Source organism: Phacochoerus africanus, chromosome 3 (assembly GCF_016906955.1).
Source record: "Phacochoerus africanus isolate WHEZ1 chromosome 3, ROS_Pafr_v1, whole genome shotgun sequence".
Classification (NCBI taxonomy): Eukaryota; Metazoa; Chordata; class Mammalia; order Artiodactyla; family Suidae; genus Phacochoerus; species Phacochoerus africanus.
This window is the reverse complement of record NC_062546.1, coordinates 25,872,328-25,895,215: the sequence shown is the minus strand read 5'-3', so window position 1 is coordinate 25,895,215 and position 22,888 is coordinate 25,872,328. Positions and strand designations below refer to the sequence as shown.

The 22,888-nt window shown below is 49.6% G+C and overlaps 1 protein-coding gene across 1 annotated transcript in view; it reads left to right on the top strand.

The window, feature by feature from the left end:
* The window catches only part of CHMP4B (charged multivesicular body protein 4B), a 47,541-nt gene extending 37,810 nt beyond the window's left edge, over window positions 1-9,731 (top strand). The window contains exons 2-5 of the mRNA XM_047771292.1: window positions 3,394-3,571; window positions 5,692-5,806; window positions 6,822-6,948; window positions 8,878-9,731. Coding sequence (XP_047627248.1) covers window positions 3,394-3,571; window positions 5,692-5,806; window positions 6,822-6,948; window positions 8,878-8,942 — 485 coding nt within the window. The 3' untranslated portion in view covers window positions 8,943-9,731. The remainder of the gene's footprint in view (window positions 1-3,393; window positions 3,572-5,691; window positions 5,807-6,821; window positions 6,949-8,877) is intronic.
* The last annotated feature ends 13,157 nt before the right edge of the window (window positions 9,732-22,888 follow it).

Genomic DNA, 22,888 nt, shown 5'->3' with positions numbered 1-22,888 from the left:
CCCTGGCCCTGGGATCTTCTACATGCCATGGGCGTAGCCAAAAAAGAAAAAATATTTGAGAAAAAGTTAAAATCTATGATGTTAACAAGGAAAGAATAAATTTGGTTTTAAAAATCAGAACATAGCTGACTATACAAAATCAAGTCTCCCACTACACTCAGGACACTGAGAAGCAAGGCAGATGTCATCTCACTGTTCATTCTTGAGAATTGTCCCCGTGTCACTTGCCATCATCCAGTGAAGAGCGGGGGCTGGGGGTTTACACAGACCAGGGGCTGAGCCCTCCTCACAGAGCAGCAGGCTGCTGACTCACATGAGCCACCTCACCTTTCTGATCCCCTGCCTCTTGTTGCTGTGGACCTGCCATCTCTGACCCGGGACCCTGCTGGAGGATTAAGTGAGGAGGTGGCGGAACTGCCGCAGCTGCCCCGCTTGCTTACCATGCAGCAGGTGCTCTGAATACCTCATGACGCTTGACTCATAGACAGGTATTATTGGTTGGGCTGTGTCGTGGGTGGTGGGGACGGCTGAAGAGGACCTGGGAAAGGGGCACAGGAGTGGCATTGGCCTGAGCAGCTTAGGAACCCCTTGATGATTGGGACGTGTCTCAGTTTCTAAGAAAAGCAGCACGGCTGTGGGGAGTCACGAGGAAGCGGCCCTGGCCCTGAGCACTTCTACATCAGGCCTCTCCAGGGCGCTCTTCCCTCTGCCACGGCGGTCACTGGCAAAGGGATTCAGACCTGGTGCTCGGGCTCCCGGAACCTGGTTGGTGGCAAGAATCCCCGTTCATTGGCTTCCACGGGACCTTGCAGGCCATGTTGAACCATGTGGAGGCTTTGTCCTGAGGGCAGAGGGAGCTGTTGAGGGTTTTGAAGCAAAGGAATGACATGGTCCAATTTGTGCCCCCTCCCTGTGGTCCCACAGATCCCTTGATGCTCCCTGCTGGGCTGGACGGCTCCTCTGGGGCAGGGTCCTGCCTTTTTCATTAAGTGGGAGGCATGAGAGTTAACATGGCAGGGCATGGACTTTGGAGTTCCATACCTGGCTTGATCCCCTCTCTGTCACCTACCACCTGGTAACCTGCGTTACATGACCTCACTGAACTTAACTCATCTGCTGAAACGAGTGGTCATTTCTGCCATATGGTGTTGCTGTTGTGAGGTCTTCCTTGGCAGGCATGATTTAGTGCTAGCAGAAGGTGAAGGTGGTTAGTAAAGGGTCTTGGTACCCGTGGCTGTGACTACAGGTTGGATTTTCTTGAAGTCATAGGCCATTCAGCCATTCATACCAGAATCAGGGAGATAATAGGTTTGAATGGGTTTTCAGGTTTCAGTGAGGCACATTTTATCATTCTTTAGATTTTTTGCAGTGTTTCTTTAGCCTGCTTATCCTTTGCCTGGAGGGATTTTTCTGGCAGTTTCGTCTGCTGCTTTTGGAGGCACTATGGACTGCTTATATGCAGACTGAGGCTGTTTTCCCTTGGCAAATGGTTCTCAGGACGCAGTCCTAGGCTAAGGGAACTTTAGTGGAAAGACTGTGGGACCTATTTAGGTGATGTATGGAGAAACCACAGCCCTGTGGGGGAGATGATTGACTATTGCTTACAGCCTGCAGGTGGTGGCTTTGGTGTGAGCTTGGGGACACAGGGGAACATAAGTGCACAGGTGCATATGTGTCTACATCTGTATGTGAGGTTAGTGCTGTCCAGGCCAAGGCAGGTGCTGGGCAGCTTCCCTGACCCAGCCCGTTCCTTCTGCTCGAGTCTGCAGAGCCTCCTTCCAGGCTTCGATGCCCAACTAAGATGTGTGCTAAAGAAGGGCTTCCCATTGTGACTCAGTGGTAATGAACGGTAATGAACCCGACTTGTATCCAGGAGGATGCAGGTTTGATCCCTTGCCTCACTCGGTGGTTTAAGAATCTGGCATTGCTGTGTGAGCTGTGGTGTAAGGTCACAGACACAGCTCAGACCCTGCATTGCTGTAGCTGTGGCGTAGGCCATCAGCCACAGCTCCAATTCAACACCTAGCCTGGGAACTTCCACATGCCACAGCTGTGGCCCTAAAAAGCAAAAAAAAAAAAAAAAAAAAAAAGAAGATGTATGCTAAAGATACTTGTTGGTATAAAGAGGGGAACTAAAATAGTAAAGGCAGGGAAGCCTGGGTTTTAAATAGGGAGATACTGTTTGGCCCTTGCTTTGCGACCAATTCACCTTGGTCAAATTGCTGGCCTGACTGGACCTTAAAACAAAATGATCTCTACACCCTTGACTCACTAGGAGGCTGAGATAGATGATGGCATTGATTTGCCGAAGAGTCAGACTCTAGATCAGTCCCTGACAGGGAATTCTGCCCTTATTTCAGTTAGTTGCCACCTTCAAGCATGGGGCTTTTTGCTTTTTTTTTTTTGTCTTTTTGTTGTTGTTGTTGTTGCTATTTCTTGGGCCGCTCCCGCGGCATATGGAGGTTCCCAGGCTAGGGATTGAATCGGAGCTGTAGCCACCGGCCTATGCCAGAGCCACAGCAGCGCGGGATCTGAGCCGCGTCTGCAACCTACACCACAGCTCACGGCGACGCCGGATCGTCAACCCACTGAGCAAGGGCAGGGACCGAACCCGAAACCTCATGGTTCCTAGTCGGATTCGTTAACCACTGCGCCACGACGGGAACTCCGCTTTTTGCTTTTGTTGAATAAGTTTCCAGAAAGAAATGACTGGATCAGAGGTCAGAAACAACACTATAACCATTGTTGTGTGTTGCCAGGTTACTTTTCAGAAGCATTATAACATTTACAGTTGTCTGCTGAGTGCGAGATGGCGTTTTAACCCCAGATGACCCGGTAATCATTGCTGTAGTCATTATTTATTATTTGTATTTTAGTTGACATAAAATGATGCTTTAAAGCTGCTTTATAATCATTAGAACTGCTAGATTTTTGGGTGTGCACTATGTTTAATGTTGTGCTGGGTGTTTCTATACGTTACCTCATTCACTCCTCACAGTGAACCTGTCAGGGAGGCTAAGTAGCTTGCTGATAAGGCTACAAGCCAGGTCTTGAACCTAAGGCAGCTGGACTTTAAAGCGCATACTTTTTCTAGGTGCCCCTCCATCTTTGATCTGGGTGTGTGTGTGTATTTGTGTGTGTGTGTGTGTGTGTGGTTACCGTAGAGTGTGAACTTTTTGCTTGTGTGCCTGGGTGCGTTTTGAAGTATGTTGAGTTTTGTATGGTTTTCTTAGAAAACTGAATATGTTCTTTGTGTAGGGGAGATTATTAACCCTCTGTTTGAGTGGAAGCAGTAACTGAAGTGCCCGCATCGCAGTTGGGAGCAGGCTCAGTGAACTCCAGGACACTGCCCCATGTCTGGGCTCTCTGAAACCCTGTTTCTTCCCCGTGCAGCGGCCCTCCAGGCCCTGAAGCGCAAGAAGCGGTATGAAAAGCAGCTGGCGCAGATTGACGGCACGCTGTCAACCATCGAGTTCCAGCGAGAGGCCCTGGAGAACGCCAACACCAACACCGAGGTGCTCAAGAACATGGGCTATGCCGCCAAGGCCATGAAGGCCGCCCACGACAACATGTACGTGGCCACCCGCTGGTGGAGGGGGGCACCCACCTGCAGGGCAGTGCCGGCCGTGGAAGGTCTCAGGCCTGGCCCACGGCCCTGGGCAGACCCCTTGACCTATCCACTCAAGCACCTGAGTTTGTTTTAATTTCCATTCTTTTTGGAACTCCTAAAACGGATTATGTGGCCTGCTGTCCTCAGAAGCAGATCTTGTGGAATGAAACTGTTTTCTGAGTAACTCAGTGTTGATGGGATGAGCACAGTTTCAAGCTGGAAAGGTCCTTAGAAGGTTCTCTCACCGAGGCCTCTGATCGTCAAAGTGGGGAGAGACTTGCCCTGGGTTATATGCGATCTTGGTTCGAACTGAGATTAAAATCAATGTCCGTGACTCTCTCCTGATGCTGTCAGGGGCCCTGAAAAGTATGGTACAATCGAGGGCTTTAGCTCTCTCTTTTTAAGTCTGTTTGTTTTTGTTTTTTTTTGTCTTTTTGCCATTGTCTTGGGCCACTCCCATGGCATATGGAGGTTCCCAGGCTAGGGGTCTAATCAGAGCTATAGCCGCCGGCCTACACCAGAGTCACAGCAACGCGGGATCCTAGCCACGTCTGCGACCTACACCACAGCTCATGGCAACGCCGGATCGTTAACCCACTGAGCAAGGGCAGGGACCGAACCCTCAACCTCATGGTTCCTAGTCAGATTCTTTAACCACTGAGCCACGACGGGAACTCCTTAAGTCTGTTTTTGATGGAATTTTCTGCCTCCCCACCTTGCTCTTGGGCTTTGGCCGTCCTATTGACAGTGTTCTTGACCTCAGCATTCCTTCCTTTGTGTGGCCACCTCTCATACAGTGGCCTAAGAAACCAGATAACCAAGCTTGTTACAATTGTAATCAAAGGCCAGGGCTGGGCTCCAAATGACGGCTTCTGCCAAATAGAACAAAATTCTGCGTTTTAGCGCTTGAGTTTAGCATCATATATTTGGGGTTGCTCAGAGCCATTTTTTGCTTCCTCTTGGGTACTCAGCTGTGTTGTAGAACAGGAGTTGCCAAAATAGAGCATGTGGGTCTGCCACCAATTTTTGTAAATAAAATTTTGTTGACACACAGTTGTGTCCAATAATACATATTGTCTATGGCTGCTTTTGTGGCACACAGCAGGGTTGAATTTTTGTGGCAGAGAGTGTATGGCCCACAAATTCTAATTTATTACTTTTGGGAGTTCCCTGGTGACCTGGTGGGTTAAGGACCTGGTGTCATCACTGCTTTGTGGTGTGAGCTCAGTCCCTGGCCTGGGAACTTTCACACGCTGTGGGCATGGCCAAAAATAAAATAAAATTTAAAAAATATATATTTGCTATTTGGCCCTTTTATAGAAACAGTTTGCAGATCCCTGTTCTAGAAATGTAGGGTTTCCACATTCAAAAGTAACTTTCAGATAACTGGAGTGTATCGGCTAAGGTTCATTGGACTGAGCGTCCTGAGTGAGGCCCACATTTTCTTCATTCCCATGTTCTCTGTGGTGCGTAGCACACAGCACATCTCAGTAAATACTGTGCACACTTTGAAGTATATGTGTATGTATTATATTGATTAATTGATTAATTAATGTTTATGTGATTGACAGTGTGTAGAAAATAATTCTGCATTGCTTCCTTTCCCTTTGGGGCCTGGTAGAGGAGCCATAAGTGGCCTGGTGTAGCTGGGACGGGCCTGTCAGGTCGTGTGGCTCTATCATATGATTTGTGATTGGACCTCCCCCTGTGCAGCATTGCCCTTGAGCTTCAATAAGAGCTATTGGCCCAGGAGCTCGAGTCCCATAGTCTCATCTAACATGTTTACTAGCTCGCCTGAGAGACTGTGACTATGGCACCTAACTTTGCTAATAAATAAGCCTTACTTCCTTAGGCTGTTGGACCAGGTGATGTCTAAGGAGGCGCCCATCCTCTTGAATCTATGATTCTCTATTTTAAAGAACAGGAAGAAGACAGTAAAGATAAAAAGTTATTCCTCAGAGGGAGTAATTTCAGGGGTTGGGGCTGGGAAGCAGATTGCATGGGGCTGGGTTTCTGCTCCTGCCTCACAGACCGCTTTTACACAGGCTGATTGACATGACATTTGTCCATTTCATTTAAAGGGACATCGATAAAGTTGATGAGTTAATGCAGGACATTGCTGACCAGCAAGAACTTGCAGAAGAGATTTCAACAGCTATTTCAAAACCTGTAGGGTTTGGAGAAGAGTTTGATGAGGTGAGTGGTTTCCTGCAGGTCACACAAGCTTTGCAAATGATCGCTGGGCTGCCTTTGCAGTGCTGTTATAGCCAGTCATCCCTCCAGACTTGAACATAGAAAGGACGTGGCATTAACCCTCCCTAATTCTGGACTTTGGACTTTGAGGGCTGTCTCACTGCTTGGGGGAGTTCGCATGGAATAAAGGAACCTTCAACCTTTGTTGGAACCCTCAGCAGACTTTGGGTCGGCATTGGTTTCAACAAGTATTTACCTTACCCCTTTCCGTGGGGGGCCCTGGGCTCCATGCTGGGGCCGCTGCAGTGAAGGTGCCCTGGAGAAGTTTACAGGATTCGCCCTCAGACAACTCTGATGAGAGACAAAGGCGAGACCAAGGAAGGAACGTTTACCTCTGACGCCTCCAGGTTCTGTCTGGAACTTGGCCACCTGCCGATTTCTGCTGTAGCAGTTGGAACCTGGAGTCTCTTAGGTTTTTAAAATACAGTTACAGGCCCTATTGAAGGTACCTCATCCTGCCTTAGAGTTGAGTCCACTGAAGGCCAGGCCCTCTCCGTCGGACCTGACTCTTGGGGCTCTCTGCTTCCTACGGTATAGCTGAGAAAACAGCCCGTGGCCTTTACCCTTGGCTCTAGCACCAAGGTTTTCATGTTTTCTGACTGGAGTTTGACAGACTAGACAGCATCATTTCAGTTGACCAGACAGTCCTGAACGTTCACTCAGTGCACCAGTTCTGAGATAAAAAAATCAGAGTGAAAAAAATACAATCGCTTTTTTCAAAAAGGCTCATAGCCAAGTGCAGGACTGCCGATGTAGCCATCAGTAATTGCTCTGTAGTGTGCTGTGTTCACCAGAAGTGTGTTGTTTGAGTCACAGAGTGGGGACCTGGATGGAGTTCATCTCCCCTCTGACCTTCTCAGAAGGGAGGTGTGTCCCTGGAGCCATCAGGTGAGAGGTACCACGGGAGAGGCTGTGACCCCAGGGATGTCTCTCTCACTTCTCTGTTTCCTTTTACCAGGATGAGCTCATGGCAGAATTAGAGGAACTAGAACAGGAGGAACTAGACAAGAATTTGCTGGAAATCAGTGGACCTGAAACAGTCCCTCTACCAAATGTTCCCTCTATAACCCTACCATCAAAACCCAGTGAGTACTTCTCATCAGCCACGATGCCACGTGGGGGGTAATTGTGTGGTTGGTTGGCCTCAGCCTGGGTCCTGAGTTGCCCACAGTTGAGAACCAGCTAGGATCTGTGTGACAGCCCCCAGAACAATGTCCCCTGCTCTTTCCTAGTTTCTTTAGAACAGGGTTTCTTAATCTTGGCACTATTGACATAACCAGATCATTCTTTTTTTTTTTTTTTTTTTTAAGGGCCACACCTGAGGCATATGGAGGTTCCCAGGCTAGTCGTCAAATCGGAGCTGCAGCTGCTGCCCTACCCCACAGCCACAGCAACACCAGATCCAAGCTGCTTCTGTGACCCACACCACAACTCTTGGCAACACAGGATTCTTTAACCTGCTGAGTAGGACCAGGGATCAAACCTGCTTCCTCTTGGATATTAGTCGGATTCTTAACCTGCTGAGCCACAATGGGAACTCCCAGACCATTCTTTGGGTGGGGACTGAGAAGGGGGCCTGTCCCCATGCACTGTGAATGTTTAGCAGAACCTAAGGCCTCTACTCACTAGATTCCAGTAGCACCCCTTCTCCAATTTTTCTTTTTGCTTTTTTTTTAAGGGCCGAACCTGAGGCTTATGGAAGTTCCCAGGCTAAGGGTTGAATTAGAGCTATAGCTGTTGGCCTACACTACAGCCACAGCAACGCCACATCTGAGCCACGTTTGCAACATACACCACAGCTCATGGCAACGCTGGATCCTTAACCCACTGAGTGAGGCCAGGGGTCGAACCTGAGTCTTTGTGGATACTAGTCGCGTTTGTTACTGCTGAGCCAAGACACATTTTCAGCATCAAAATAGAACCCCCAAGCTCAGACATTGAAAATTCCTCCAGATTTTGCCAGATGTCCTTAGAAAGTAATTTTAAGATTACTTTCCTTGTGCCACCAAACAAGAGGAAGTTCCAGGCACTTAGAGAAGGTGTGAGGAAGTGGAGGACAGCTCTTGCTTCCTGTCTGGTATCCTGTGCACACCTGTAAAAGCTGGGGCCTCAGAGGTAGCCATGGTGGGAAGAACATTGCTTTGTCTTTTTTTTTTGGCCGCCCCGCTGCATGTGGAGTTCCAGGCCAGGGATCAGATCCAAGCTGCACTTGCTACCTAAGTCAAAGCTGCAGCAACACCAGATCCTTAACCCACTGTGCCAGGCGAGAGGTTGATCCTGTGTCCCATTGCTCCCAAGATGTTGCTGATCCCGTTGGGCCACAGAAGGAACTCCTGCTTTGGCTTTTTTGAGACTTGCTTCTATGAAACCTTCGTTTCCTTTTTCCTGCACCCCTCCTGCCCCTAGTTATTTTACCCTTGAGTAGAAGTTCTCCACACAGAACTTCTTTCTTTAAGTCAAGCAGCTTGGCTTGGCATGGAGAGAGAGCCCAGTGGGGCACAGTGTGACCAGGCTGCATCACCTCAGTCTCCCCCAGATCAAGGAGAAGTGGCTCTTCTAGTCGAGTGAGCTGCCCAGGACGGGGTGCAGGCAGAGCAGGTCCAGTGTACACGCCCCGCAGTGTATAGAGGAGGTGTAAGCCGGTGGAGGTGGCTGGCTGGCTGGGATGAGATCTCTTTTGGGGTTCTTCCCACTCTCCCCCACCTTGGATGCTCTGGGGTTGAGGCCACGCATGGCTCCTGATGGACTCTCTGTAGAATCCTCCCTGCTTTTTTTGGCCTCAGAGTGGGGCGGGGAGGTGCTGTGGAAAGTGTGCCTGGTTATCTGGAGTTTAACGTTGCAGCTTTTAGGCACAGAGAAGCAGTCCGCTGATAGCCTGGCGGTGAGGCTGGCTGCAAGGGCGGGCTGTTGTGTAGACACCGCCGTGTAGCGCAGCCCTGGCAGCCAGCCAGAAGGTGTTGTGCACACCACAGCCAGCCTTCCTAAATTAAACGGCCTTTCCTCTTGTCACACAGCCAAGAAGAAGGAAGAAGAAGACGACGACATGAAGGAATTGGAGACCTGGGCTGGATCCATTTAACCGGTCCAGTGCGGGCTGGGCCCAGACAGACTCTGGTGGCCTGCGCGGCGGGCAGGCGTATGCGTGTGCGGGGCAGGCAGGACGCGGTGCAGGCAGGGTCCATCGCTCTCGAATCTCCCTCCAAAGCAGTAGGGCCGCATCACTGCTCACTCTGCATAGCATGGTCTGCACCCAGCGGGACGGGCGGGGGTGGGGTGGGGGGTGGGGGTGGGTGCCTGCTGTTTATAATGTTGAATTTCTGTAAAATAAACTGTATTTGCAAATCCAACACTGAGCTTCTGGACTACGCTAACTCCACTGCTGAACCTCAGTGGAAAGGGTCGACCATTTGCAGTTGAAATGATCTGAAAATGTAGCCTCTGTCCTTTTAAGTCAGCTGACTTTGTAAGACTTGTATGGTACTGGCAGAAAGTTGTTTTTTAAAAGCCATAGGCTTTTCCTTGTCCTTAGCTGTAATAATGCATCTGATTTTGGTTTCCTCGAGAGCTGTATTTCTGTCCATCACCTGTGTACTGGCCCTGTGTTTACCACTCTGGCCCACTCCTCACGCCTACTCCCCTCGTCTTTTTGGAGTTTGTGACACTGGTTTGAAAGGGGTGGTGGTCTCTTGAGAGCGTGTGAGATTGTTAGAGTGAAATTCCAGCTATATACGTTTTTCTAACATAGCTCTAAGGTCCTTGTTGCTGTTTGTGATAACTGATAGATAACTCATTGGAAACATGTGCATACATTTATATTCAGATGAAATTATGGTTTGCACTGTCTATTAAATATCTCGATTAATTTTCATACTTTGCCATTGTGTTTAATCGATCTGCTGTTTGCTTCGGGCGTTGACCCTTTCCGGGCCAGCACAGTGTCCAGTGGAGTCGGGGAAACGTGGAAGACTTGAACATGATGTGTATCAACAATTTTTTTTTTTGTATTAACAATTTGAACCAAGAGCAGAGTGTGTCTTATTAGAGATGTGTTTTGGTTTCAGAAGCCATGAATCTGTGGCTTGTTTGGGGACGCTCTGGGCACAGTTCAGGAGTGAGTTGGTTCTTGTATGGCTCCAGGGTCTTCCCTGGTTCCTCTCCATCAGCGTCCATGGGCAGTGCCAGCAGGACAGCAGCCCTCCACGTGTCGGAAACATTGCTGGGCCTTCTGAGTAGGCCCATCTGGTGCGATGGTGCATTGAAGAAAATAGCCTTTCCCACGGCGAGGAAGTGGACGACAGTGACTGAGAATCTAGGACACGGGCTGCCCTCAGGTCTGCTGTGACTTGCCTGTGACTTTGACCCTCTTTCACTGTCTCTAGTTTTCTTTTTTCATTTTTATGGCTGCAGGTGCAGCATATGGAAGTTCCTGGGCTGGGGCTCAATCAGAGCTGCAGCTCAGTCCTACAACCACAGCAACACTGGATGCTGGCCTACACCACAGCACCTCTGTGATCTAAGGTGCATCTTGTGGCAATGCTGGATCCTTAACCCAAGGAGCAAGGCCAGGAATCAAATCTGCATCCTCATGGAGACTATGGTGAGTCCTTAACCTACTGAGCCATACAGGAATTCCCTCTGGTTTCCTTTAGTCTTTCACTGCCTTGAGAATCTGATGGACACCGTGGACCTTCTCCTTTAGAAAAATGGATCTTTGTATGTTCATCCTTAATTCTGCAAATCGGCAGAATTGAGAGGATCCCTCTCCAGTGCCCATCCCCAAACCTCTTAAGATTAAAACCAACGCAAGTCCTGCTGTATAGCACAGGGAACTGTGTCCAGTCTCTTGGGAAAGAACATGATGGGGGATTATATAAAAAGAATGGGGAGTTCCCGTCGTGGTGCAGTGGTTAACGAATCCGACTAGGAACCATGAGGTTGCGGGTTCGGTCCCTGCCCTTGCTCAGTGGGTTAACAATCCGGCGTTGCCATGAGCTGTGGTGTAGGTTGCAGACGCGGCTTGGATCCCGTGTTGCTGTGGCTGTGGTGTGGGCCGGGGGCTACAGCTCCGATTCGACCCCTGGCCTGGGAACCTCCATATGCCTCGGGAGCGACCCAAAGAAATAGCAAAAAGACAAAAAAAAAAAGAATGGGAGTTCCCATTTGTGGCTCAGTGGTAGTGAACCTGATTAGTACTCATGAGGACACAGGTTCCATCCCTGGCTCCAGATCAAAGCAAGGAAAAAGATGTGAAAGACAAGAGGCTAGGGGGAGTTTCCACCAGTGTGGGCAAAGGCCCAGAGGCCACCTTGGGCTTGTTGTGGGTCTGAGCTGGACAGTTACACAGAATTGACAGACCTTTGTTAGGTATTTATGAAATGAATTGCAGATGAGGAAACTGAGCTGCCCAGGTGCTTCAAGTCTCATAGCAAGTATGGGCAGAGCTGAGATGTGAACTTGACCTGAGTCCCTGTCTCCCCATTCATGTCTCTCTCTTCCTGTCTCTCCTGGGTACCCACCTTGTAGAAATAGCTTCCTTCCTGCTAAGCTGGATCCTGGCCTCACCCAGACAACAGAAGAGGCAGGTGGAGCTGGGATAGAAGCATAGACCTTGGGTCCTGCAGCTCAGACTCTGAACCAATGCCAGGCTAGATTTCCATGAGGGTCAGGCTAAATGGGGCCCAAATTTCCACAGGGCAACTTGGGCTGCTGCAAAGGGGAAGATTCTCCTTTCAAAGCAGAGTTGTGTTCTGCTCATAGTGATGTTAGTTGCCTGGACTTTTTTCTTTTTTTTTTCTTTTTTTTGGCCTCATCTGTGGCATGTAGACATCCCTGGGCCAGGGGTTGAACCTGCACCACAGCAGGAGCCAGCGCCACAGCAGTGATGCCAGGTCTTAACCCACTGAGCTACCAGGGAACTCCCATTGGTTTTCAGCAAGAACAACAGTCAACAGTCCCAAAAGAATGGCAAACATTAAGGGAGCATTTGGTTAACAAACTCGACTAGTATCCATGAGGACGTGGGTTCGATCCCTGGCCTCGCTCAGTGGGTTAAGGATCTGGCATTGCCATGAGCTGTGGTGTAGTTCCCAGATTTGGCTTGGATCTGGCATTGCTATAGTTCTGATGTAGGCCAGCGGCTGTAGCTCTGATTGGACCCCTAGCCTGGGAACCTCCATATGCCGTGGGGGCAGCCCTAAAAAAAAGACAAAACATTAAGGGAGCATTTATTAAGACCAGATGCTTAATCTGCTTCATTTTATTATGTATTGGTTCTTTTTGGCTGTGCCTGCAGCATCTGGAAGTTTCTGGGCCAGGGACTGAACCTGCACCATAGCAGTGACAATGCCAGATCCTTAGCCCACTGCACCACATAGGAACTCCTGCTTCATTTTATTTAATCCACATAAGAACTGCTTCAGGGTTGGCCCACTCATTGCCCTATTTTACAGCTGAGAAAACAGGCTCAGAGGGATAAAGTGACTGGCCTAAGGTCACAGAGCTGGTGAGCAGCAGAGCCCTAAGAATCCAGCCCCCTAAGGCCTTCCCTGCTGTGGTGGGGGAGGGGCAAGTTCACAGAGACTCTCCTGTCTCCCTTAGAAGCTTCCAACTGAATGTGACCAGGTGCTGGAGTCCAAAGAGGAGGCCAATTTGCTCAGAAGTCTTCCTGCAGAAAGTGGAAAGGCCGCGGGTGACAGGATCTAGGATCATTCAGATGACCTGGAATGGAGCTGAGGGGTCAGAGCCACGCAAGTGGAGTTGGGCTTCTAGCTCTTTCCACAAGGGGTTTTGAAGACAGGGCTCCTCTGGGGCTGGTTTGCCCTCCACACCCTGAGCCCCCTGCCTTCTTCCCTCAAACCGTCTCACTAGTGCTACCTCTGTTTCCTCTCTCCCTCCTCCACTTGGGCAGCTATGTGGGGACACTCTGTTTCCCTCACAGAAAGCGTGGACTGACACCACAGTGCATATGCCGGCAGTTCTGCTTATCTATTGCTTCACAATAAACCACCCTGGGACTTAGATATGAAAAGCAACTATTTCATTATGCTTGCGGATTCCATGGTCAGAAATTTGGGCAGAGCCCAGGGGGGATTACTTGTCTTGGTTCCGTGGTAACTGGGACCTCCCCTGCCAAGCCCCGAAGGCTGGTAACTTCACAGCTGGAGTCACCTGAAGACCTCTCCAGTTGCGTGGTGTGGGTGTCTGGTGGTGCTGGTTGTTGGCCAGGACCACCCCTGGGGTGTCAGCAGTAACACAGGGCTTCTCTGGGTAGCTTTAGCCTCCTACAGCATGAAGGCCTCCATGTAGTCTGAGCTCAGGGCTCTAAAAGTGATTGTCCCGGGAGTTCCCATTGGCTCAGAGGGTTATGAACCCAAATACTATCCATAAGAATGCAGGTTCCATCCTGGCCTCGTTCCGTGGGTTAAGGATTTGGCTTTGCCTTGAGCTATGGTGTAGATTGCAGATGCAGCTCCAATTTGACCCCTAGCCTGAGAACTTCTATATGCCTCAGGTGTGGCCCTAAAAAGGCTAAATAGTAAGTAAATAAATAAATAGAAGTGATCGTCCCAACCAGCAGCAAGAAAGGCGCATCATCTGTAGGACCTCGCCTTGGAAGTCATGGGGAGTCGCTTCGCTGTGTGTTACTGGTTACAAGCAAGTTGCAGACCCATCCCGGTTCAAGGGGCGGGGAATTCAACTGCACCTCTTAATGAGGGCAGGGCTAGTTCTGAAAGAGCACAGGGGACAGAAGATACCATTTGGGTCATCTGTGGGAGGCACAATCTGCCATGACAGCCAACACAGAGTGTTTAGTCTGTGCCAGGTATTGAGTTAACTCAATGGATGGGGGGGGGCTCTGAACCTCCATCCAGAGAAATTATTTTGAGGATGTGCCATATCATATCTACATCTATTCTATCTATAGACACACACAGTGATATATGGTATACATAATATATTGTGCACATAATACATACACAACTCCTTGAGGTTTTATCTTTTTTTTTTTTTTGCTTTTTAGGGCCACATGTGCGACATATGGAAGTTCCCAGGCTGGGGGTGGAATTGTAGCCACAGCTGCCAGCCTACGCCATAGCCACAGCAACTTGGGATCTGAGCTGTGTCTGCAACCTACACCACAAGTTGCAGCAACGCTGGATCCTTAACCCACTGAGCGAGGCCAGGGATCGAACCCACAACCTCATGGTTCCTAGTTTCCACTGCGCCACAATAGGAACTCCTCACTTGAGGTTTTAAAATGCTAGGATAGGAGTTCCCGTCGTGGCGCAGTGGTTAACGAATCCGACTAAGAACCATGAGGTTGCAGGTTCGATCCCTGCCCTTGCTCAGTGGGTTAACGATCCGGCGTTGCCGTGAGCTGTGGTGTAGGTTGCAGACGCGGCTCGGATCCCACGTTGCTGTGGCTCTGGCGTAGGCCGGTGGCTACAGCTCTGATTCAACCCCTAGCCTGGCAACCTCCATATGCCGCGGGAGCGGCCCAAGAAATAGCAAAAAGACAAAAAAAAAAAAATTAAAAAATTAAAAAAAATGCTAGGATAAGAAATAATCAGTAATTCCAAGGTATTCTTCTATGTTCTAAAAGAGTTAAAAGATTTACCTCTGAAATCTGTCCCCTTTCTTCCCCTCCACCTGATCCAGGACACCACTGAATCTGATCTGGGCAACCTCAACAGTTACCTCTCTGATCTCTGCCACCCACCTTGTGCGACCCCCACCAATCTTTTCTTTATAGTAGCCAGAGCCAATGAGAGCTTTGTAAAAAAGCTGTCACATCCTGTTTAAGAGCTCCCGTGGCTTCCACTGGCCTCTGGACAGAGTCACAGCCTCCACATTCGAGGCATGCTCTGGCAGGCCCCCATCTGCTTTTCCAGCTTCCCTGAGGCTCCTTCCTTGGACAGCTTTCTCATGCTGAGACTGGCAGAACATCTGCATCAGAATCTCCTGGGATTGATTCCACATACAGGTTCCTGTGTGGATCAGAATTTCTTGGGGATTGAGGCTCTGTAACTTGCACTTTATTTATTTGCTTTTTTTTAGGGCCGCACCTGCAGCACATGGAGGTTCCCAGGCTAGGGGTCTAATCGGAGCTACAGCTGCTGGCCTACACCACAACCACAGCAATGCCAGATCTGAGCCGCATCTGCAAACTACACCACAGCTTGAGGCAATGCTGAATCCTTAACCCACTGAGCGAGGCCAGGGATTGAACCCTCAACCTCATGGTTCCTAGTCGGATTTGTTTCTGCTGCACCACAAGGGGAGCTCCACTTGCACTTTATTTTTTTAAAAATTATTATTATTTTTCTTTTTACGGCTGCACCTGTTGCATATGGAAGTTCCCAGGCTAGGGGTTGAATCGTAGCTGCTGGCCTACATCACAGCCACAGCAACACAGGGTCTGAGCTGTGTCTTAGACCTTACACCCCAGTTCACACAGTAATGCGAGATACTTAGCCCACTGAGGGAGGCCAGGGATCGAACCCACATCCTCCTGGATACTAGTCAGGTTTGTAACCTGCTGAGCCACAACGGGAACTCTTGGAGCTTGTATTTAATTTTATTTATTTATTTGTCTTTTGTCTTTTTAGGGCTGCACCTGCAGCATATGGAGGGTCCCAGGCTAGGGGTCAAATCCGAGCTGTAGCTGCCAGCCTACGCCACAGCCATAGCAACGTGGGATCTGAGCCGCATCTGCGACACCACAGCTCATGGCAACACCGGATCCTTAACCCACTGAGTGAGTTCAGGGACCAAACCCACAACCTCATGGTTACTAGTCTGGTTCGTTAACCACTGAGCCATGATGGGAACTCCAAAACTTGTATTTTAAACATGCTTCTAATGTTTTTGATTTTATTTAAGAAACTAATGAATTTTTAATTTTTAAATGAATTTTAATGAATGCTCTTCTTCGTTAGTTTGAGAATCCCACCTTTGAGATAACGTCTTCTAGTGTAACAACCTCACCCCCATTCGGCAAATGAGGAAAATAAGGCCTAGAAAGAATGACTTTCCCGAGGCCTCAGCTTTCATATTAGGGAACTGAAAGGTTAACTCAAGTGAGACCTCAGGGCAAATGTGTGTGGGGAATCTCGAGGGGGGGGGGCGTTTTCCAAAATCTTTTGATCAGGGTGTGGGTTCCACAGTGGGAAACACTGCCATCTCTCTTTCCAGGCGGCGTGATGCTGTAATCCGCTGCAGAAGCCCAGGTCCCCAAAGAGAGTGGGGTCCTGCCCGATCCCTCCCCGTCGAGAGGCTGATGCCGCAGTGCGCCAGGGTGCCTGCAGGTGGCGCCATCTCCCCGGGAGTGAGGCCCCGCGCCCCGTTGGCCTCTCAGGGACCGGATGGGCTCTTCCAGGGTGATCTGCGCCCCGGGGAGGGGGAGGGCGAAAAGAGGTAGGGTAGGGGAGATGGGATGGAGGTGGGCTTAGAATTTCTGCCTCCCCCCTCAGTCATTCTCCACCTGCCTGCTTGATGGGGTCTGATGAGATACTGCAGGCCATGGGACGCGGGGATAGGGTGGGGGGAAGGGCCGGGGTTGGGATTTGATGCTGTATGGAGGTCCTAGCTCCAGCCAGAGGCTGGGAGAGAGGAGAAAGTGTAGCAGAAGGGATAGAAGCCACCTTAGAAGTTCAGTGAGCCGTCCATTGCGCGACTGAACCACCTGGAATAGAAGCCAGCTTAGAGGTGGGGCTATTAGACCAACAACAATCCTGGTAATAGCAGTCATTAGCTACTGAGCTCCAGGGTGGCTGGTGAGCTCTGCTCCCTCGTCCTCTGCCCTGTTCCAGGAGTCCCGCAAAGGAGGGCAGCACTGTGGGTGATGCCCTCCCTTTGGGAGTGCTTTCCAAGTGGGAGGGTGCATGGGACTTCAGTTTTTTTGGTTTTTGTTTCTTGTTTTTAACGCCTGCACCTGTGGCATATGGAAGTTCCCAGGCTAGGGCTCAACTGGAGCTGCCGCTGAGGCCTATGCCACAGCCACGGCAGATCCCAGCGACGTCTACAACTTACGCTGTAGCTTGATGGCAATGCCAGATCCTTAACCCACTGAGCGAGGCCAGGGATGGAACCGGCATTCTCACAGAGACAACGAAGGGTCCTTAACCCAGAGTCACAAAGGGAACTCCTGAGACTTCGGTTCTTGACCTGAAGCCCCTCCCTCAAGGGCACAGAGCCACCCTCCTCCTCTGTCTCCTGTGAAGCTTGGCCCCTATCTTGGAGGGCCTTGGCCTTCCTGCCCTGGCCCTCTAACGTCTGGGGGCTCCAGAATCACCCAGAGCAGGCCTGGGAAGGAAGGCAGCCCTGCCCAGAAACTGTATTTTTAGCACACTGCCAAAGTGGGCCTTGGATACTCTCTGGGAAATGCTGATGAAGAAATGTCTTCGAGGAAATTCTCCCGTGGCTTAGTGGGTGAAGGATCTTATGTTGTCACTGCAGTGGTCCAGGATGCTACAGTGCCACGGGTTCCATCCTTGGCCCTGGAACTTCTGCATGCCATAGGCATGTCCAAAAAAATAAAATTAACATCTTTGAAAAGATAAAACTCTTGACTTGTAATTCTTGCTGATTTCCATGGTGTAAATTACTCCCACCAAGGCCAATTTCAAGGTACCAATAAGGAGTTCCCACTGTGGCTCAGTGGTTAACGAATCTGACTAGGAACCATGAGGATGCAGGTTTGATCCCTGGTCTCACTCTGTGGGTTAAGGATCCAGCGTTGCCATGAACTGTGGTGTAGGTCACAGACACGGCTCAGATCCCTCATTGCTATGGATCTGGCGTAGGCTGGCGGCTACAACTCTGATTGGCCTCCTAGCCTGGGAACCTCCATGTGCCGAGGGTGCAGCCCTAGAAAAGACAAAAACAAACAAACAACAAAACAAATCAAGGTACCAATAAGAAAACAAAATTCCTCAAAATTGAAAAATTGGCTGTCAGAGATGATACAAGCCTGCTCCATGACCCCGGTGCCAAAAGGTTTATGACTTTGAGTGTTGAAGAAAAATCCTTTCTCTGCTTTGGTCAGGATGCTCTATGTAATTGCAGTATAACATGAAAATAAGGGGCCCCTTGTTCAAAAATTATTAAGAATTTCAAGACAATGGCAACAGAGTGTTAAACCAAATGGGGGGCCCTTCTGGGTGAGAGCCCTGTACAGTTGCACAGGTTGTACACCATGAAAGTTTGCCCTGGCTCCAGTCCAGGACACAAGCATCGCTCGCTGGTCACGGCATCCTGACCCCCTACAAACTATTATCCTCTCAGCTGCCAAAAGTACCTCTTAATATTCAGGCCAAGTGTTGCAGTGCCCTGCCTACCTCTTATTCTTAACAGCAGAGGGGCCCTTCTACCTAGCCTGCTTCTCCCACCCCTGGCTCCGCAGCTACATATTCTCGTAGCTCCACACCCGTCCCTGCCTCTCTCCTATCACCTTTGAGGCATTACAAGTTACGTGTATGATCTCCATCTCTCCCTTCATGCCCTAAGTTCCATGAGGGCAGAGGCCATTGTATTCCTGTGTTCAGCGCCACTGTGTACCTGTACTTAGTATGCACTCAAAACTTAATAGTCGAATAAATGAATTAATTGATGAAAAGCATAATTGGACCAGCACAAGGTTTCAATTTTTTTGGTAACAGAATCATTTAGTCTAACGAGGTCTTATCTGGAAATCCATTACATGATAAAAGTGTAGCTGGCTGCTTTGCCAGGGGGGCGGGGGTGCCTCAGAGCCCTGACTGTGGGCCCCACGCACTCTGCAGAACAGTGAGAATTCAGTGGACCTGGTCTGGTGACAATATTGCCACTTTCCTTTTCTTCCTACGTTTAATCTTAACCCCTTTTGGTTAGCATTAATGATCTGTTTGGATTGGCCAGACTTTGAACTCTTAGCTGTCACATTGGTTATGAACTCGGATGATATTCCCATGAAGAAGGGAGAGGAAGTCACTGAGGCTGCCTCTTCTGAGCACCTACTGCCTACTACCAGGAAAAGTGGGCTGAGTGTGGGTGCAGGGATCCTGCGTCCCCCCGTCCGACCCTTGCCATGCAGATCACTCTTGGCTGCCTCTCAGCTCTCAGAACAGAGGTGAGCACAGGGGCAGGGCCACAGCCCCATCTGTCAGAGGACCAGCCTGCCTCGACCCACTCTGTCATGCTGGGCTCACTTTAGTCATAAAGTGACCTTCCACGGCCAGAGGCTACGTGCTCCCTCTCCCAGGCCTCTAAGCTCACTTTTACACCAGTCACCATTTATTAAGCACTAACAAGGTACTCAGCGTGCTGCTAAGGGCTTTGTGGGTTTTATTTACATCAGTCCTCACATTCACCCTTAGGCGTGGCTGTTATTATGCCTCTCAATTATTTATCTATTAGTTAATTTATTTATTTATGCTTTTTAGAATTGCACCTGTGGCATACGAAAGGCCCCAGGCTAGGGGTCAAATCGGAGCTGTAGCTGCCGGCCTATGCCACAGCCACGCCAGATCTGAGCCACATTTGTGACCTACGCTGCAGCTTGTGGCAACACTGGATCCTTAACCCACTGAGCGAAGCCAAGGATTGGAACCTGTATCCTCATGGATACTAGTTGGGTTCTTAACCTGCTGAGCCACAACAGGAACTGTGCCCACCTTACAGATGAGAAAGTGGACGCTCAGAGAAGGGCAGTGACTTGGTCAAGGTCACATAGTAAGGGATTCTAACTGCCTGTCCACTCTGACCCCGGAGGCTGAGCCACAGACTGGCTTTTTATCACCTTCCCCTCTGCATATGTCTCCTCCTGTCTCTTATAAGATACTTGTCATTGGGAGTTCCCGTCGTGGCGCAGTGGTTAACGAGTCTGACTAGGAACCATGAGGTTGCAGGTTCGGTCCCTGCCCTTGCTCAGTGGGTTAACGATTTGGCGTTGCCGTGAGCTGTGGTGTAGGTTGCAGACGCGGCTCAGATCCCGCGTTGCTGTGGCTCTGGCGTAGGCTGGTGGCTGCGGCTCCAATTGGACCCCTAGCCTGGGAACCTCCATATGCCGCGGGAGCGGCCCAAGAAATAGCAAAAAAAAAAAAAAAAGATACTTGTCATTGGATTTAGGGCTCACTTGGGTCCTCTAGGATGATATCATCTGAAGATCTTTCATTTAATTACATCTGCAAAGATCCTTTTTCCAAAGAAGGTCACACTCACGGGTACAGGGGGTTTGGACACCGACATACCCTTTTGGGGAACCACCCTTCCCCACTCACGTGGTGGGGGGGGGGGGGCTTGTCATCCGAGCCCTCACACCTCAACCTCGCCAGTAAAATGAAAATGAGAGGCAGACGTGCAGTCGGCTCAGTAAATACGAAGCCAAAGAAAGAACGAAAGCGCAGGGAGGGAACAGGCACTGGGAGAGTCTGCCCCTCTGGGCTGTATCTGTGAGGGGGTCCAGCGGGCTCCTCCACCTCCCCGGTGGAGGCGCATGCGCAGCTCCGAGGCCTGCTCTGGACTGAGCCCCCACCGCAGGCGGGAGGCTTCGCATCCCATTCTGCCAGAGCGCTACGCAGAAACATATTTTATCCTTAAACGGGCCAATTAAGTAGGCAAATGTTTTCAAACAGGAGGATTTATTGGCATAGGATGTGCCATCCCTCCGAGCCGGAGGAGTGGGTGTGTGTGCAAGCCATCTGGAGGGGAGTTGTTTATCATATTTATTTAGTTACGAGTTGCTGGTTTGTAACTGGCAGGGCTTCATTAGGTGGGAGCGTAAATCCCTGGGAGGGTGCATGGATTCGGGTGGCTTTTGGAACACATGTTCATCTGTGTCTGTGCAGACAGGTATGTCTCTGCACCAGAAGTGCTTGCGTGCACGTGCCTGCATGGGTGTGTTTATGAGTGTGCACATCCCTTGATCATGTTCTTTCTGTGTGCACACACACGTGTCTTTGTGCCCCTTGGGATGTGCACTCATCTTTGCACATGGATACATGCATGGCCTTGTGTGCACAAACCCTTGTCTCAAGCCCATCACGCCTAACAACTTCTAGTCAGCATTAGATGCTACCGATCACATTCTCCTTAAAAGCCTCTTCCCTGTATGCGTCCTATGTCACTCTCTCCTGTACCCTCTTCTCTCTCTAGGCCGGAAGCTGTTGTGAATGAGGGAAGAGGGTGTGGCCTGGTTAGGCTTTTGACACAAACTCAATCTCCCTATTGAAAAAGCAAAGGAATTGTCTTGGCATCTGCAAAGACACATGCTCTTCTGTTTTACTTGACACACTCAACTCTGACTCTCTGAGACTACCCTTTATGATAAAGGTGTGGGACATGGAAATCATTGCAAATGCAATGATAACTGACAACAGAACAGCTTAACTTAACCTTGGATTCTATGAGACAATAGGGAAAAGTGGTGGGAGTTCCTGCTGTGGTTCAGTAGGTTAAGGATCTGGGGTTGCTGCAGCTGTGGCACAGTTTGCAGCTGGCAGCTCAGATTCGGTCCTTGGCCCCGGAACTTCCATACGCCACAGGTGCACAAAAAAAAAAAAAAAAAAAGAACAGGAAAAAAAAGGGAAGCGTGGGGTCTGTGGTGAACTGGAGAGCTCTTGCCCTAACTGCTTAGTCCTTAGCTACTTAACTTCTTAGCTACTTCTCAGCAATGGCTGCCCTCAGGCATTCTAGCCCATGTTGGCAGATCTTCTGATTTTCCAAGAGAAGACACAGATTTGTATTTTTTTCACTGCACCCTGAGCAGGCAGAAGTTCCTGGGACAGGGACAGAGAGAGCACCAGAGCCATCCTGAGCCACAGCAGTGACAATGCCAGATCCCTAACCAGCTGAGCCACAAGGAAACTCCAAAGATTTGTCTTTTTTTTTTTAGGGCTGCACCTGTGGCATAGGGAAATTACAGGCAAGGGGTTGAATTGTAGCTGCAGCTGCTGGCTTACATCTCTGACCTATGCTGCAGCTTGCGGCAATGCTGGATCCTTAACCCACTGAGTGCAGTCAGGGGTTGAACCTGAATCCTCATAGATACTAGTCAGCTTCTTAACCCACTGACCCATAACAGAAACTCCTTTTTTGCTGTAATTTAATATAATTTTTTAGGGCTGCACCCATGGCAGATGGAAGTTCTTGGGCCAGGGATTGAGTGTGAACTGCAGATGTAGCCTATGCTGCAGCTGTGATAATGCTGGATCCCTTAACCCACTGGGCTGGGCTAGGGATTGGCCCCAGATGTTGCAGTTGGATTCTTAACCCACTGTGCCACAGCAGGAACTCTTAAATTGTTTTTATTTTATTTATTGCCTCCTGCCTTTGTACATACTGTTTCCTCGTTGTGCAATTCCTTTCTGGGATCCTCCTCTTCCCCTAGCTAACTCCTCTGCATCCTCTGGGACCCCACAGGAAAAGCCCTTTGCCAAAGTGTGAATCTACATCTCACCTCATGGAGTTTTCAGGCTTCCATGTGATTGTGTCTGACACAAAGCCTGGCATGCAGGGGGTGCTCAGTTGACGTGACTGCCATCCTCTGCCTTCCTGGTCTGCCCTCCCCGGGGCAGGAGGACTGCTGGCACCTCCTGGGCCCTGAGAAATTGGACAGTTTGGCTCGTGGACAGATGAGTTCCCAGCCTTTTCCAGGCTTGAACCCTATGTGACATCAGTCACAGAACTTCACCAGCACGTGGATTTTTCCAATCAGCCTTCTCCCATTGAATGGGCATTTTAATATTTTCATTGGACATGTATTAGTCATAGAGAATTCTGATTTTTACCGCTCGTGTTTTAAGTTTGGTGTTCTGGGCCGTAAAAATATAATCAGCTTTCATAAGAGATGGTTTCTTGGATGTAAAGGCGGGGAGCGCTGGCCTGGCAACAGCACGATTGGAACTCTAAGTGTCTAAAGTGACGGTCGAGAGTCCCCAGAGCCACCTTGCAATGAGCTGCAGCAAACGGGAATTTGGTGATGAGTATTAGAAAGATGGGGGAAGATGAAAATGAGAAAAAAGAAACATTCAAGAGGGAATTGAATTT